Genomic DNA, 13,203 nt, shown 5'->3' on the forward strand with positions numbered 1-13,203 from the left:
TCCCATCAGTTCAGGTGCTCCTTTCTGCAGTATTGGTGCCACTGCCCCTTTGCGCTGGAACCCATTCCTACATCAGTCCTTGAATCACTTACTTATCTCCCTAACCGTATATTCTCTATTCCAATTTGCATGTGGCTCAGGTTATAATCCAGAAATTATAACCTTGAAGGTCTGCTTCTTAATTTGATACCAAGCATCTACTCCTATATTCTACTCTGTCATTGGTATCTACATAGACCACAACAAACTGGGCACACCCCTTCCTCTGTAAGTTCCTCTCCAGCCCTGAGAAATATCCTGAACCTGGAATATGCAGGTAATGCAACCATCTGGACTCATGCTCTTAGTTAGAGCAAACAGTGTCACCTCCCCTCACTTCTCTGACTGTCATGCATTCCATTTTGCTCCCCAACTTGAATGGCTTCTTGTACCATGGTGCAGTTTGCTCATCCATGCTGCAGCCCTCACTCTCATTCAGACAAGCTGAAAGAGGATGTTAGACCATTTCATAGTTTCCTCTGGGTCCCCTACCTGTTTCACTTACAGCCACACTCTCCTGTGCCTGAACACTGATGAAATCAGGTGACTAAGTCTTAAGAGATGTGATTCCGACCTGGTAGAAAGAATTCCGATATATTTCATCCTTCCTGATCTGTTGCAATATCTATGGATAAGTCTGCAGCTCAAACTCTGAGCCAAGTCTGCTCAAACTTGAAAAGTATACTGCAGACATGTTTACTTTGATTAAAGCTGGCATTCAGAAAACTCCCACATGCTGCAGTTGTAATATATTGCCCATCTTGCCATGTTTAACATGTTCCAATGAATTAAGTACAAAAATTTATAATTGAATCAAGTATGTTTTTATATACTTTACTAACCTTAATAGTGGTTGCTATACTATGCTGAACCGTCAGAATAGAATAAACCTTAATGACTTACCAGATACTTGCCCAAGAACTAGCTTCTTCACCTGTAGCCAAGTGAGAACCAATATCTAGAGGCAGAACAAGTTAGAAAAAGCAGAAGCAGCAAAGCAGTTCTTTCCCTTCCTCTCCTTTTCCCTTAATCACCTAATTCTCATACAGCTTTATGCCAGGTTCAATCCTCTTCTCATGTGCTGCTTTACTCATATTGCTTCAAACTAGATTCAGTGCTCACCTTTTGCTCTGTTTTATAGTGATTTCACTGCTTTCTTCCCCCACAGCTTCAAACCAGGTTCACCACTGTTTTGCACTACTTTGTACTGGGTTCACTGCTCCTTTTTCACACTGCTTCATGCTGAGTTCACTGGTCTCCTCTCACCACTGCTTCATATCGGGTTTGTACTGCTTTGTACCAGGTTCACTGATCTCCCATTGCACTGCTTTATACTAATTCACTGCTGTCCTCTCACACTGCTTTATATTGGATTCACTGCTCCTTTCTCATACTACTTTATGCTGAGTTCACTGCTCTCCTCTCACATTGTTTTGTACTGAGTTCACTGCTCCTTTCTCACACTGCTTAATACTGGATTCCCTGCTCTGTGCTCATACGGAGTTCACTGCTTCATTCTCACACTGCTTTATACAGAATGAAAAACTGAAAGAACTGCAGATGCTGGAAAATCTCAGCAGGTCTGGCAGCATCTGTGAAGAGAAATCAGAATTAATGTTTCGGGTCTCGAATCTGTTTTCAGGCACTGCTTCACACTTGGTTTACTGTTCTCCTCATTCTGCTTCATATCAGATTCGCTACTTGTATCTTGAACTGCTTCATACTGACTTCACCAGTCTCCTCTCCTGCATGTTTTATGGATTCATATGATGCACTGCACCTGTTACAGTGTGGTACTCCTTCTGTGCTCATCTCAATTTTCAATTTAGATTATGCACTCAAGCATCTGGATTTGACTTAAGCACTCTACCTTCTGACATATTAAGGCTGACACTAAACACAAAGCTATAAAGCACTTGGGACACCCAACAAAGGAGGTATGGCAAGGCACCATGTGAATCTGCAGTGTTATTACTGGAGATAAGGTATTAATCAGAGATAAGATGTTAGTTGTGAAGACAGTTGAAAAGTTGTGGCCTTGCAGTTGTTCTGAGAATGGTAAAGGTTAATCCAGTGCACATCTTTAAAATTGTGATAGATTATGATAAGTTAAACAGAGTTACTTGATTTAAACGGGTAAACGACAAGTCTTAAATTAAAGATAATAAGGAAAAATTGCAGGAAGTTTTGGAAATGAAATCCTTACATAGCAGTTAAGTAGAATGAGATATTTTCTGCTGCAAAGTGATAATTGTTGGTGAAATTGAAATGAAGTCATTAAACACCTCTCAATAATGCCACAACAACACTGGAGATGAGAGTTAACTAGTTAAATAAGTGAATCATAAGACCAACACAGTGTGTTCATGTACATTGTCATTTTTACATTGGTAGACGTTGTGGTATCTACATCTTACTACAGAGAGCTGAGACACATTATTTGTACATTCAAAAAGGGCTCTGTTAGTCCAGTTGGGAGCTTCATTTATTATTGCAAGGGTTTCCCAGTGAGAGAGGAATGTAAATTGTCAGCTAAAGAAACAGTGCTTCTTCCAGTATTTCTTGCTTGCAAGTGAACTAAGTGCTCCCCCAGCCACTCAAGAACAGCTTCAGCTTTCCACTGCTGAGTATGGACTCTCTTATCTTACCTACACATGGAACAGTTGTCCCCACGACATCCCCTCACTTTACTCTACTTACGCTCTGCCCCAGCTACTCTCTGACCTAATTTCCCCATCCACCACCTCCCAACTCCTGATCACTGAGACTTTCCCTGAAGGTTTGGCCGCAGTGTCCTGACACTAGATATCCTCCTGAACTAAGCTATCAATTTGTCTAACTCTTTAGGTAGTAGTGATCATGGGATTGGATGATGTATTGTCAGTGGAACCTTGGTGAGTTACTGCCATTACATTTCAATAGTACCTCATTGTGCTCCTTCCTGGTTTTGCTAGGTTTTAGAGCTATTTGACTTCTCCCATGTCATCCACCCCACTACAGTTACAACAATGGCATCTACCCAACAATGTGGAAAACTGCCTACGTAGGCGCTGTACGTGCAAAGCAGGGCAAACCCAACTCAACCAATACCACCCCATCAGTCTAATTGCATTTAGAAGTAAAATGATCAGAGGTGTCATCAACAGTATTATCAGGTAGCACTTGCTTAGCAATAACCTGGTCACTGTCACTCAGTTTGCGTTCCACAAGGGCTACTCAGTTCTGGATCTCATTACAGGCTTAGCTCAAATGTGCATAAAACAGTTGATGGTGACGTGAGGTGAGGTAAGAGTGACTGCCCTTTACTGACTATGGCGTCAGTGGGAATCAGGAAAATATTGCCACTGGTTAGAGTTGTTCCAGGCACAAAGGAAGATGATTGTGGTTGTTGGTGATCAGTCATCTCAGCTCAGAAACCACTCTGCAGGAGTTCCTCAGTATAGTATCCTCAGTCCAACTATCTGCTTCATCAATGACCTTACCTCCATCATAAGGCCAAAGGTGGGAATGGTCACACAAGATTGCACAATTGCAATCTTCAGGTCCTGAAGTAGTCAATGTCCAAATGCAGCAAACCCTGAATAATATCCAGGATTGTGCTGACATACAAATGATATTCATGGCACATAAATGCCAGGAAATAACTGTCTCGGTAAGAGAGAATTTAACTATAGTCTCTTGACATTCAATAGCATTACCAACATTGATACCCCAACTATCAGCATCCTGGGATTACCATTGACCAAAAATTGAGCTAACTGTCAATGCAAGTCCTGTACCTACATGACCAGGTCAGAGGCTAAGACTTCTGCAGCAAATAATTCTCCTCCTGAACATCTCCCCCCCCCCAAAAAACCTGTCCTCCATCTACAAAGCACGAGTTAGGAGTGTGCTGGATGAGTGCAGCTCTAACAACACAAAAGAAGCATGACACAGTCCAAGACAATCAATCTACATGATTGGTACTGCATCCACAAACATTCACATCCTCCACCACCAACACTCAGTTACAGTAGTGCATAACATCTACGAGATGCACTGCAAAAATGCACCAAGAGTGCTTAGATAGTAAGTTACAAACCCATGATTACAATCATCTAGGAGTACAAGAGTAGCAGATACATGAGAACAATTTCACCTACAAGTTCACAAGCCATTCATCATTCTAAGTTGGAAATGTATCTATTACTTCAGTGTCACTGAGTCAAAATCCAGGAAATCCAAATTCCCTTCCCAATGGTTTTGTGGGTCTACCTACAGCACATGGACTACACCAGTCCAACAAGGCAACTAGGCCTCACCTTTACGAGAGCAGATAAAGATGGACAATAAATGCTGCCCCAACCAAGGACACCCATTAATGAATGAAACAAAACTGGGCCAGAGATGTTATGATTTGTAAAGGGCATATAAAAATTTGTATTGGCAGATATATATAGCAACATTGAAAATAAGAGCAGCCAAAATCCATTTGATCCGTGACCCAGCTCCACAAGTCATCATGATTGTGGCTGATAGCCTATCTCCAATCTGTTTAACCACAAGAACTATATTTATCTTCTTCAAAATAACGCAAACAGCAAGTAGCCTACTTCTGTGTTGAATTATAACCTTTTCTAAAAGAGATATGCAAAGTTATTAATCTTTAAACAGGCTCTAATTGTATCATTGTTATCTGATTGGGGTTTCTAGCAATCTGCAGACAGTTAAATTGCTTTCCTTATGCTTTTATTTCTCAAAATGCTTTGCAGTCAATGAAGTATTTTTGAAGTAGTCAGTTTTGTGTAAAGTACAATCATACAATTACAAAGAGAATCAGTTAGGATAACTTGCCTTCACCTTTTTCATGGGATTTAAACAATTAGGCCACCACTCAAATAATATTTAGAGCCATGATCTGTAAGATAATAAAGTATTTGAAGAATTAGTATAAGTTATTGCAGAATTATCCAGCATGAATATCCTTTTCCACGTATTTCTCTAATTATAATACTTAAAAGTACTTGTCAGAAGATGTGCTCAGCCAGGTAGTAAGTATCATATTTCTCAAGAAATTACATTTTCTTTTCTGCTAGTAAGATGGCTAGCCTGGGCCTAGTCTGTAGGGAAATGTGTAAAATATTTTGCAAGACAACGCTTTGCAAACAAGTTGAGATCTATTTTAGAGCTATTATTTTTCCACAGTACTAAACTTGGGCTTACGTACATTTATATCCCACCAATATATTCCCTGAAAATCTTCACTGTGCATTCTGGTGCTTTGCACACAGTGACTGTGAATATCCCTTACCTCCTTCAGCCTTCCACTATATTACAACCCATCCCTGCTCTAGGCGTCGCCCTAATCCTGGCTTTCCTGTTCTGGTGGTCCGATCACCTATGGTAGATGAAGGTACACAGCTCCAATTTATGTCTGTGTGTTCCTCTGCTACTCGTATCCCTTCTTCACAAAATGCATGGATAGTCTTAATGCATTTTAATTTGCTAATGTATGTTGCAGAGTTTTCTACTACCAATATTAACTATGTTTTGGAGCACATCTGTATTTTTTCTTTGCTTCTCTGCTGAATTTTCTTTGTAAACTAAATACTGCTTCAGTACCTATTTTGCTGTTTTGCTGCACCATCACAGTCATGCCAGTCTAGCATGCTTATTATATACTTAACGCAAAATTATTTTGTAGTATTCATGCTTAAATGTCATAATAGTACAGCAGATTGGGGTAACATTTAATTAAGTACTTTGTGGTATGAGCTTCTTTATTTCAATTTAACGCTTGTAATGCATATTAAGGTGATGCAATCACATTTAATTATATTTAATTTACAAGATAGTGGAAGAAAAAAGCCTATTTTCTGCAGCAGATAGTAATTATCCTAAATAATGTTTTTGAACTTTTGAAAAATTATATTAGTACAATTAACTAATCATGGATACATTATCAATTCTTCATTGTTTGAAAATACTGGAGATTTGCCCTGCATAAAGCACAGTTCTCATTTAGTCTCAATGTGTGATCAGCGATTTGTAGCGAGGTAATATTCAAGTGTAGTACTACTGCACAGTGATTATTCTGTACTTAAAATTTATTTTGCCCCAAACTGCTTGTTTGTATAATCAGAAAACAATAGCTCATAAACTGTCAACTTGCCTCTTCAATGAAATTTTTCAGGATGGATTGTTCAAGTGGATGCCAGTGATGGCCGTGCTGGTTGCTGTGACGGTGGTAGTGTTATACCCAGCATTGAATAGGGCCTCGCCATAAAACTGCGAGAAGTGTCTCAAACTACCGAATGTCCTCCCCTTTGACATTGGCTTTCTTTTACTACAGGGAACAAGCAGATCTGTTTCCTTTTTACCTCTAACAAAAACATGGCTGTTTCAGAGTACGACAGTAGGATTTTTGCTTGAACTGTATAAAATGTAATTGTATATAGAGGGAATAAAAATTTGTGACTGGATTCTACTCTAGATAATGTTTGGTTTGCATTTTTCCTTTTTTAAAATAAATCAGTACTTTGGAATTATGTAAAGAAATATGGTGGCCTAAACTAGGCTTCTTGGTACCAAAATATTAAAAGCATCGAAGTTAATTTAGTTTCACTTCTGAGTTCTACTGTATCTTTTGATAATAGTGATGCAATTCCACCAACTGATGCACTTATGCCAGAAAACTAATGCTAATGGAAACAAATGGTTCAGCTGCTGCCTGTTTGATCCACATACAAGAGGTGATAGGCCATTTAAATAGCAGTCTCATTTAAAACGTAAGTGTAATGCTATTGCACGGTTGAGAGACTACACCTGAATTTCACTGGATTTTAACTTCTCCCAACATTTTTTTTAAATCTCAGTGTACATTTTATTGAAGAAACAGCAGTAACCTTGAGTCATGCATACATAGTAGATGCATTTTAATTGTTTCTTCCTTTTGCTGACTTTTTATGGTCATCCATCTCAATTAGTGTTTCACCTGCAAAGGTAAGTGGACCATAAATCCCTAAAATAGCATCAAATTCACACTTCTCTGTATATCAGTTGGTGGAAACTGTGCATCAATTGGTTATAAAAAGACTAAATGTTTATATGTTTTCCCTAGTGATGGGGATACCGATGTAAGAGGCTGACTGAAATATTTCTGATGCACAGCATTTGCTTACAATGTAGACTATGACTGGGACTCAAATCTGCAACCATAAAGCAGTCTAATGCTACTGCCTTAATCACTACATTCCCAGGACAGTCCTTCATCTGTCTTTCAGACAGCTGTCATGCTCATTATAGGAGTCATACCAGCAAGCACTTTGTTTCAAAGTGAGTTAGAGGAAAAAATGGATCGTCACCTTAATTTTTTCATGTCACCTTTTTAGCCAAATGAGTTGGGTATTGCCTTATTTTAAAAATAATTCAATTTATACATTTTCAACCACAGCATGATATGTTGAAGTTGTACTGTATAATTGCATATATTGGTACAAGATTCCATAGTCAAATTTTGGAAAAAAACACTTTAACATTACAGCTGTTTTAAAATATTCTTGAGAATAGAAATAGATCTTCAAGAATGTATTGAGAAATCTGCTACATAGGTTATCTTAAAATGTGTTGAGGGTGAATGTTGGGTTTTGTTAGATGTCCCATTCATTCAGGAATTTTATTTGTTTAAACACAAGGTTGTGGGGAAAAGAAACACTTGTTTATGTGAAAACAATCTGTTCAAAAGTCTGTCAACCTGAGCATTTGTTTGAATGGCCAATAAGCTATGATATTCCACCCCAGCTACACACACATGCTAATGGTCCTCGGTACCTCCTGTACATAGGTTGTTTGCAAATATTGTTCTGATATGCTGAATTACAGAAATAAATTTTTTAAAGTAAAATAATTGTTTTAAATCTATTTTGTAAAAAAGGTTGAAAGTACAGTAGAATTTCTGGACTACAAATTAAAGTATTTGCACTAACATACGTGATGTGCATGATTTAATAAAATAAAGTTTGCTCTCTCTATGTGCATTTGAGTTTATTGCAAAGGGAAATTATACTAATGTATGAGTTTGAAAAACACATATTTGGGATTAAATGTTTGTGATAGCACTAAAATTGAGTTATTGCTGGGATTAAGGATTACCAGGGACAGAAATACTGCCTTCACTGTGAGCCGCTGGCCAATAAAAGGATGGCAGCTCTCCACTGCTTGTCAATAACCGTAGGAGTGCTGGTTGCTATACTCCCCAGAGATCCAAGATCTAACATCTAGGATCATAGGAAAGACTGTCAAAGACAAGGATAGAAGTGAGGCTTTCAGGGGTCCCCTACCCCCCCCAGTTCCTGGTCTGATGCCTCGATCAGGCATTGAGCTCCATTGACCAAGGGTTTCTACCACTTTGGGAAACTGCAATCTTTGTTCTACTCCATGAATACCAATGATGAAGGGGTGGGGCCCAGATCTGAATTGGCATTTGGGCAGGAAGGCTGTCATAAGCATTCCCATCCCAGACTTGATCATCCAGAGGCAGAGTCCCCATAACTCCTGTGGGGAATGGGGTGGGAACATTCAATTCTGTTATGGTTGTACAATAGTTATTATTTGATGAAAGAAGAAAAATAACAAAACATAATGCAGTAGAATTTCTACCATTATGCTGGTTTCTCCAGCGAATTCGTACAAAAATTGCCAAACCAGCACAAATTATAAATAAATTTCAAATGCAAGATGCATACAGTTTAAATCCAATTTCCTGGTTCAAAAGCATCACATTGAAAATCAGCACTGCCCACAAAACTGGCCATATTCGAAATTGACCATAAAAGTAAGTTCCCACTAAATGTAACAACCACTTATAAACATTTGAGGAAGCCCTTAAAATTGATCTTTTTAAGGAAGAAATTAAGCTTTAAAAGTCTTAAAATAATATATATTTAACTTACTAAGAAATTGTCAAAAAATACACCAATAACCATAATTCTTCTGTTGTTTTTAGTTATTTGTAATGTGGATTCCTACAACCAGCACACCAGACACTTTTTGCTTATCCTTTACGATACAACCTTTCTCAACTGTGTTAACAACTACCTGGACCAAGGATGCCATTCTCAAATCTATCGAGTTTTTTTTACTTCAAAAAACGTTTAAAACATTTCCTGATTGAACTGGCTGAGATGGAATTTTACATGTAGAACCATTGAGTCATAGACCCTTCGGTCCAACTCGTCTGTGTCGACCAGACATCCAAATCTGACCTCGTCCCAATTGGCCCATATCTCTCCAAACCCTTCTTATTTATATACCCATACAAGATGCCTTTTAAATATTGTAATTTTACCCACTTCCACTACTTCCTCTGGCAGCTTATTCCACACATACACACCATCTATTGCATGAAAAGTTTCCCCTCCAGTTCCTTTTAAACATTTCCCCTCTCATCTTAAACCTACTCTCTCTACTTTTGCGCTCCCCTACCGTAGGAAAAAACACCTGGGCGATTCACCCTATCCATGCCCCTCATGATTTTAAAAACTTCTATAAGGTCACCCGTCAGCCTCTGACACTCCAGGAAAAAAGCCCCAGCCTATTCAGCCTCTTATAGAATCATGGAGATTTACAGCACAGAAGTAGATGTTTTGGTCCAACTCGTCCATGCTGACCAGATATCCTAAATAAATCTAGTCCCGTTTGTCAGCATTTGGCTATATCCCTCAAAACCATTCCTATTCATATATCCTTCCCGAAGCCTTTTAAATGTCATAACTGTACCAGCCTCCACCACTTCCTTAGGCATCACATTCCATACACTCACCACCCTCTGCATGAAAAGGTTGCCCCTTAAGTCCCTTTTAAACCTTTCCCCTCACTTTAAATCTATGCCCTCTTGTTTTGGACTCTTCCACCCCATGGAAAAGACCTTGTCTATTTATCCTATCTATGTCCCTCATGATTTTGTCAACCTCTGAGATCATACCTCAGCCTCCGATGCTCCAGGGAAAACAGCCAAACCCTGTTCAGCCTCTCCCTGTAGCTCAAACCGTCCAATCCTGACATCCTTGTAAATATTTTCTGAACCCTCTCAAATTTAACGACACCTTCCTGTAGAAGGGCATCCAGAATTGTATGCTGTATTCTAAAAGTGGCCTCACCAATGTTAATACAGCTGCAACACAGTGTCCCAACTCCTATACTCAAATGTTCTGACCTATAAAGGCAAATAACATCTTCACAATTCTGTCTACCTGCAAATCCATTTTCAAAGCACTATATGATTGACTATGTATTTGACTATATGGAATAAATTTAAATGAAAACATGACCCTAAAAAATAAAGTCAGAAAACGATTGCAATTCATACCAAGATTGCTGATCACACGTTCAAGTGGAAACTGTTCCAATATGCCATTCTCTAGTTACATCTAGTATGGTTACAAATATTGTTTTAACAAATATTGCTTCCTCAACACTGTTTTAAATTCAGGGTTTCTGAAAGAATGCTAGAAAGTTTTAAAATAAAATGTAATCAAGCTTGCCAATAGCCTGATTAGTAGATGAATTCACTTTGTGGTGTGTTACAAAATTATTCACAATAGTTCCAGGGCGGCACGGTGGCCCAGTGGTTAGCACTGCTGCCTCACAGCGCCAGAGACCTGGGTTCAATTCCTGACTCAGGCGACTGACTGTGTGGAGTTTGCACATTCTCCCCGTGTCTGCGTGGGTTTGCTCCAGTTTCCTCCCACAGTCCAAAGATGTGCACGTAAGGTGAATTGGCCATGCTAAATTGCCCGTAGTGTTAGGTAAAGGGGTAAATGTAGGGGAATGGGTGGGTTACGCTTCGGCGGGTCGGTGTGGACTTGTTGTGCCGAAGAGCCTGTTTCCACACTCTAAGTAATCTAATCTAATCTAATAGTTCCCAAGTTGACTAATTTAAGCAGTGGAGATTATATAACAAATTTTGGTATACCTACATTATGAAAGATGATTTTTAAGGGAAACTTCTTGATTCAAGCTTACGTTTTGTCCCTTTGAAAGCTCGTCACAAATGCTGCCGGTTCTGAATATTGAATGATAGTAAGATAGAACGTGGTTAAGTCTGTCAACTCATGCATGTCTAGGTTCACATATAAATGACATAAACTGGGTGAGACACTAAAGAGCCTACTGACTGAAAATTAATATACCAGTACTATAAAATTATTTTAACATTAATTTTTCAAGCCATTTAGTGATTCTATGTTAGCTTCATTAACAATACTTTAGAAAAGTAGAACTATTTTAAAGAAGTTTGCATAATCTGTGAGGTACTGAATTATATCTGGGTGGCACACTAGCTCAGTGGTTAGCACTGCTGCCTCACAACACTAAGGACACTGGTTCAATTCCAGCCTTTGGAGACTGTGTGGAGTTTGCACATTCTCCCTGTGTCTGTGTGGGTTTCCTCCGGGTGCTCTAGTTTCCTCCCACAGTCCAAAGATGTGCAGGTTGGGTGAAATGGCCATGCTAAATTGCCCATAGTGTTCAGGGATATGTAGGTTAGGTGCATTAGTCAGGGGTAAATGTAGGGGAATGGGTTTGGTGGGATACTCTTAGGAGGTTGGTGTGGACCTGTTGGGCTGAAGGGCCTGTTTCCACTCTCGAGGGATTCTATAATAGCAGGAATTCTTATTAAAATAACAGGAAGTTTAGAATACATAGATCAAAATGTTTCCAATTTCATAACTGCACTAATCACACTTGATAGTATGTCTATGGTATTCCTCCTGTCAAAATAATTCTATGGATGGTAAACATTGATGCAAAGCAGGAAGGCAAACTGGAGATATTTTGGAAAACAAGATTTTTGAAAAATTATTTACATTCTTAAAGTGTTGTATCATGTTTCCAGAATCATCAGTATAAAATATGCAGTGACACATTTTAAACATGATCAATCTGACAATGAAATTAATAATCTGTGATCTGCTGTGGGGAATTTTGATCAAGGCATTGTTTTGGGGTTGTCAGCTATTCCTCAGTTTGAGCGTCACAGCTACTTGGAGTCCTGAGTTTCCGCCATTTCAGAGTATAAAAAACAAACGTTTGTGGGGGAGACACTTTGCAACCATCTGGCCACAATGTTCAGTCATCAAAACTGATTTTTCGTGAATGCTTGTGGAGCTGGGTTCACGAAGGACATTAGAATTTGTTTGATGGTCATCCAAATGGAATCCAGAGGATGAGGGGAGGCATTGCTCCTGTTTTCACTACAGTGTAGAAGTGTGGTGATTACAAATGCTCTCATCTGTAAGACCTTTGCCAACTTGGGTAGTCTTTGCTGTCATTTGTTGCCGTCATTTGTAGAAGACTGAGCTAGCGTAACTAATCCGGTATTGCTGGAGGCATTAGCAGTGATCTTTCAGGAATCGCTTGAATCAGGGAGGGTTCCAAGGGACTGGATAATCATTAATATGACACCCCTGTTTAAAAAGGGAGTAAGGCAAAAGATGGAAAATTACAGATTGATTAACCTAACCTCGGTAGTGAGTAAGATCCTGGAATCCATTGTGAAGGAAGAGATTTCTGAATACTTGGAAGTATATGGTAAGATAGGGCAAAGTCGGCATAGTTTCATCAAATGGAGTTCATGCTTGACAAATCTGCTAGAATTCTTCAAGGAAGTAACTAGCAGGTTAGACTAAGGAGAGCCAATGGGTGTTATCGACCTGGACTTAAAGAAGTTTTTAGGTTATAGATTCCATACAGTGTGGAAACAGGCCCTTCAGCCCAACCAGTCCACACCAACCCTCCGAAGAGTAACCCACCCAGACCCATTTCCCTCTGACTAATGCACCTAGCACTATGGGCAATTTAACATAGCCAATTCACCTAACCTGCACATCTTTCGACTGTGGGAGGAAACGGGAGCAAACCCATGCAGACACGGGGAGAATGTGCAAATTCCACACAGACAGTCACACAAGGCTGGAATCGAATCTGGGACCCTGGTGCTGTGAGGCAGGAGTGCTAACCACTGAGCCACCGTGCCGCCCCAGTTCTTTAACAAGATGCCACTGATTAAGATAAGGATCCATGGTGTCAGAGGCAAGGTGCTAGCATGGAAAGAAGCTTGGCAGTCTGGCAGAGAGTGGGAATAAAAGGGTCCTTCTCAGGATGGCAGCTGGTGACAAGTGATGTTCC

At 39.5% G+C, this 13,203-nt stretch overlaps 1 protein-coding gene across 22 annotated transcripts in view; it reads left to right on the forward strand.

Annotated features, from left to right (window-relative positions):
* Nucleotides 1–8,046, forward strand: part of slmapa (sarcolemma associated protein a) — a 258,658-nt gene extending 250,612 nt beyond the window's left edge. For 16 of the 22 annotated variants that reach the window (XM_043708129.2, XM_043708133.2, XM_043708139.2 and 13 more), the window contains one exon: nt 6,212–8,046. In XM_043708129.2, coding sequence (XP_043564064.1) covers nt 6,212–6,304 — 93 coding nt within the window. In that variant the 3' untranslated portion in view covers nt 6,305–8,046. Of the gene's footprint in view, nt 1–1,207; nt 1,334–5,338; nt 5,432–6,211 lie in introns of those variants that run through there. The other 6 variants (XM_087994332.1, XM_087994341.1, XM_087994343.1 and 3 more) reach the window with 2 other exon arrangements.
* Nucleotides 8,047–13,203: the final 5,157 nt, after the last annotated feature.

Source organism: Chiloscyllium plagiosum, unplaced genomic scaffold (genome assembly GCF_037043375.1).
Source record: "Chiloscyllium plagiosum isolate Xiang-an unplaced genomic scaffold, Cpla_swu_hap1 HiC_scaffold_14, whole genome shotgun sequence".
NCBI lineage: Eukaryota > Metazoa > Chordata > Chondrichthyes > Orectolobiformes > Hemiscylliidae > Chiloscyllium > Chiloscyllium plagiosum.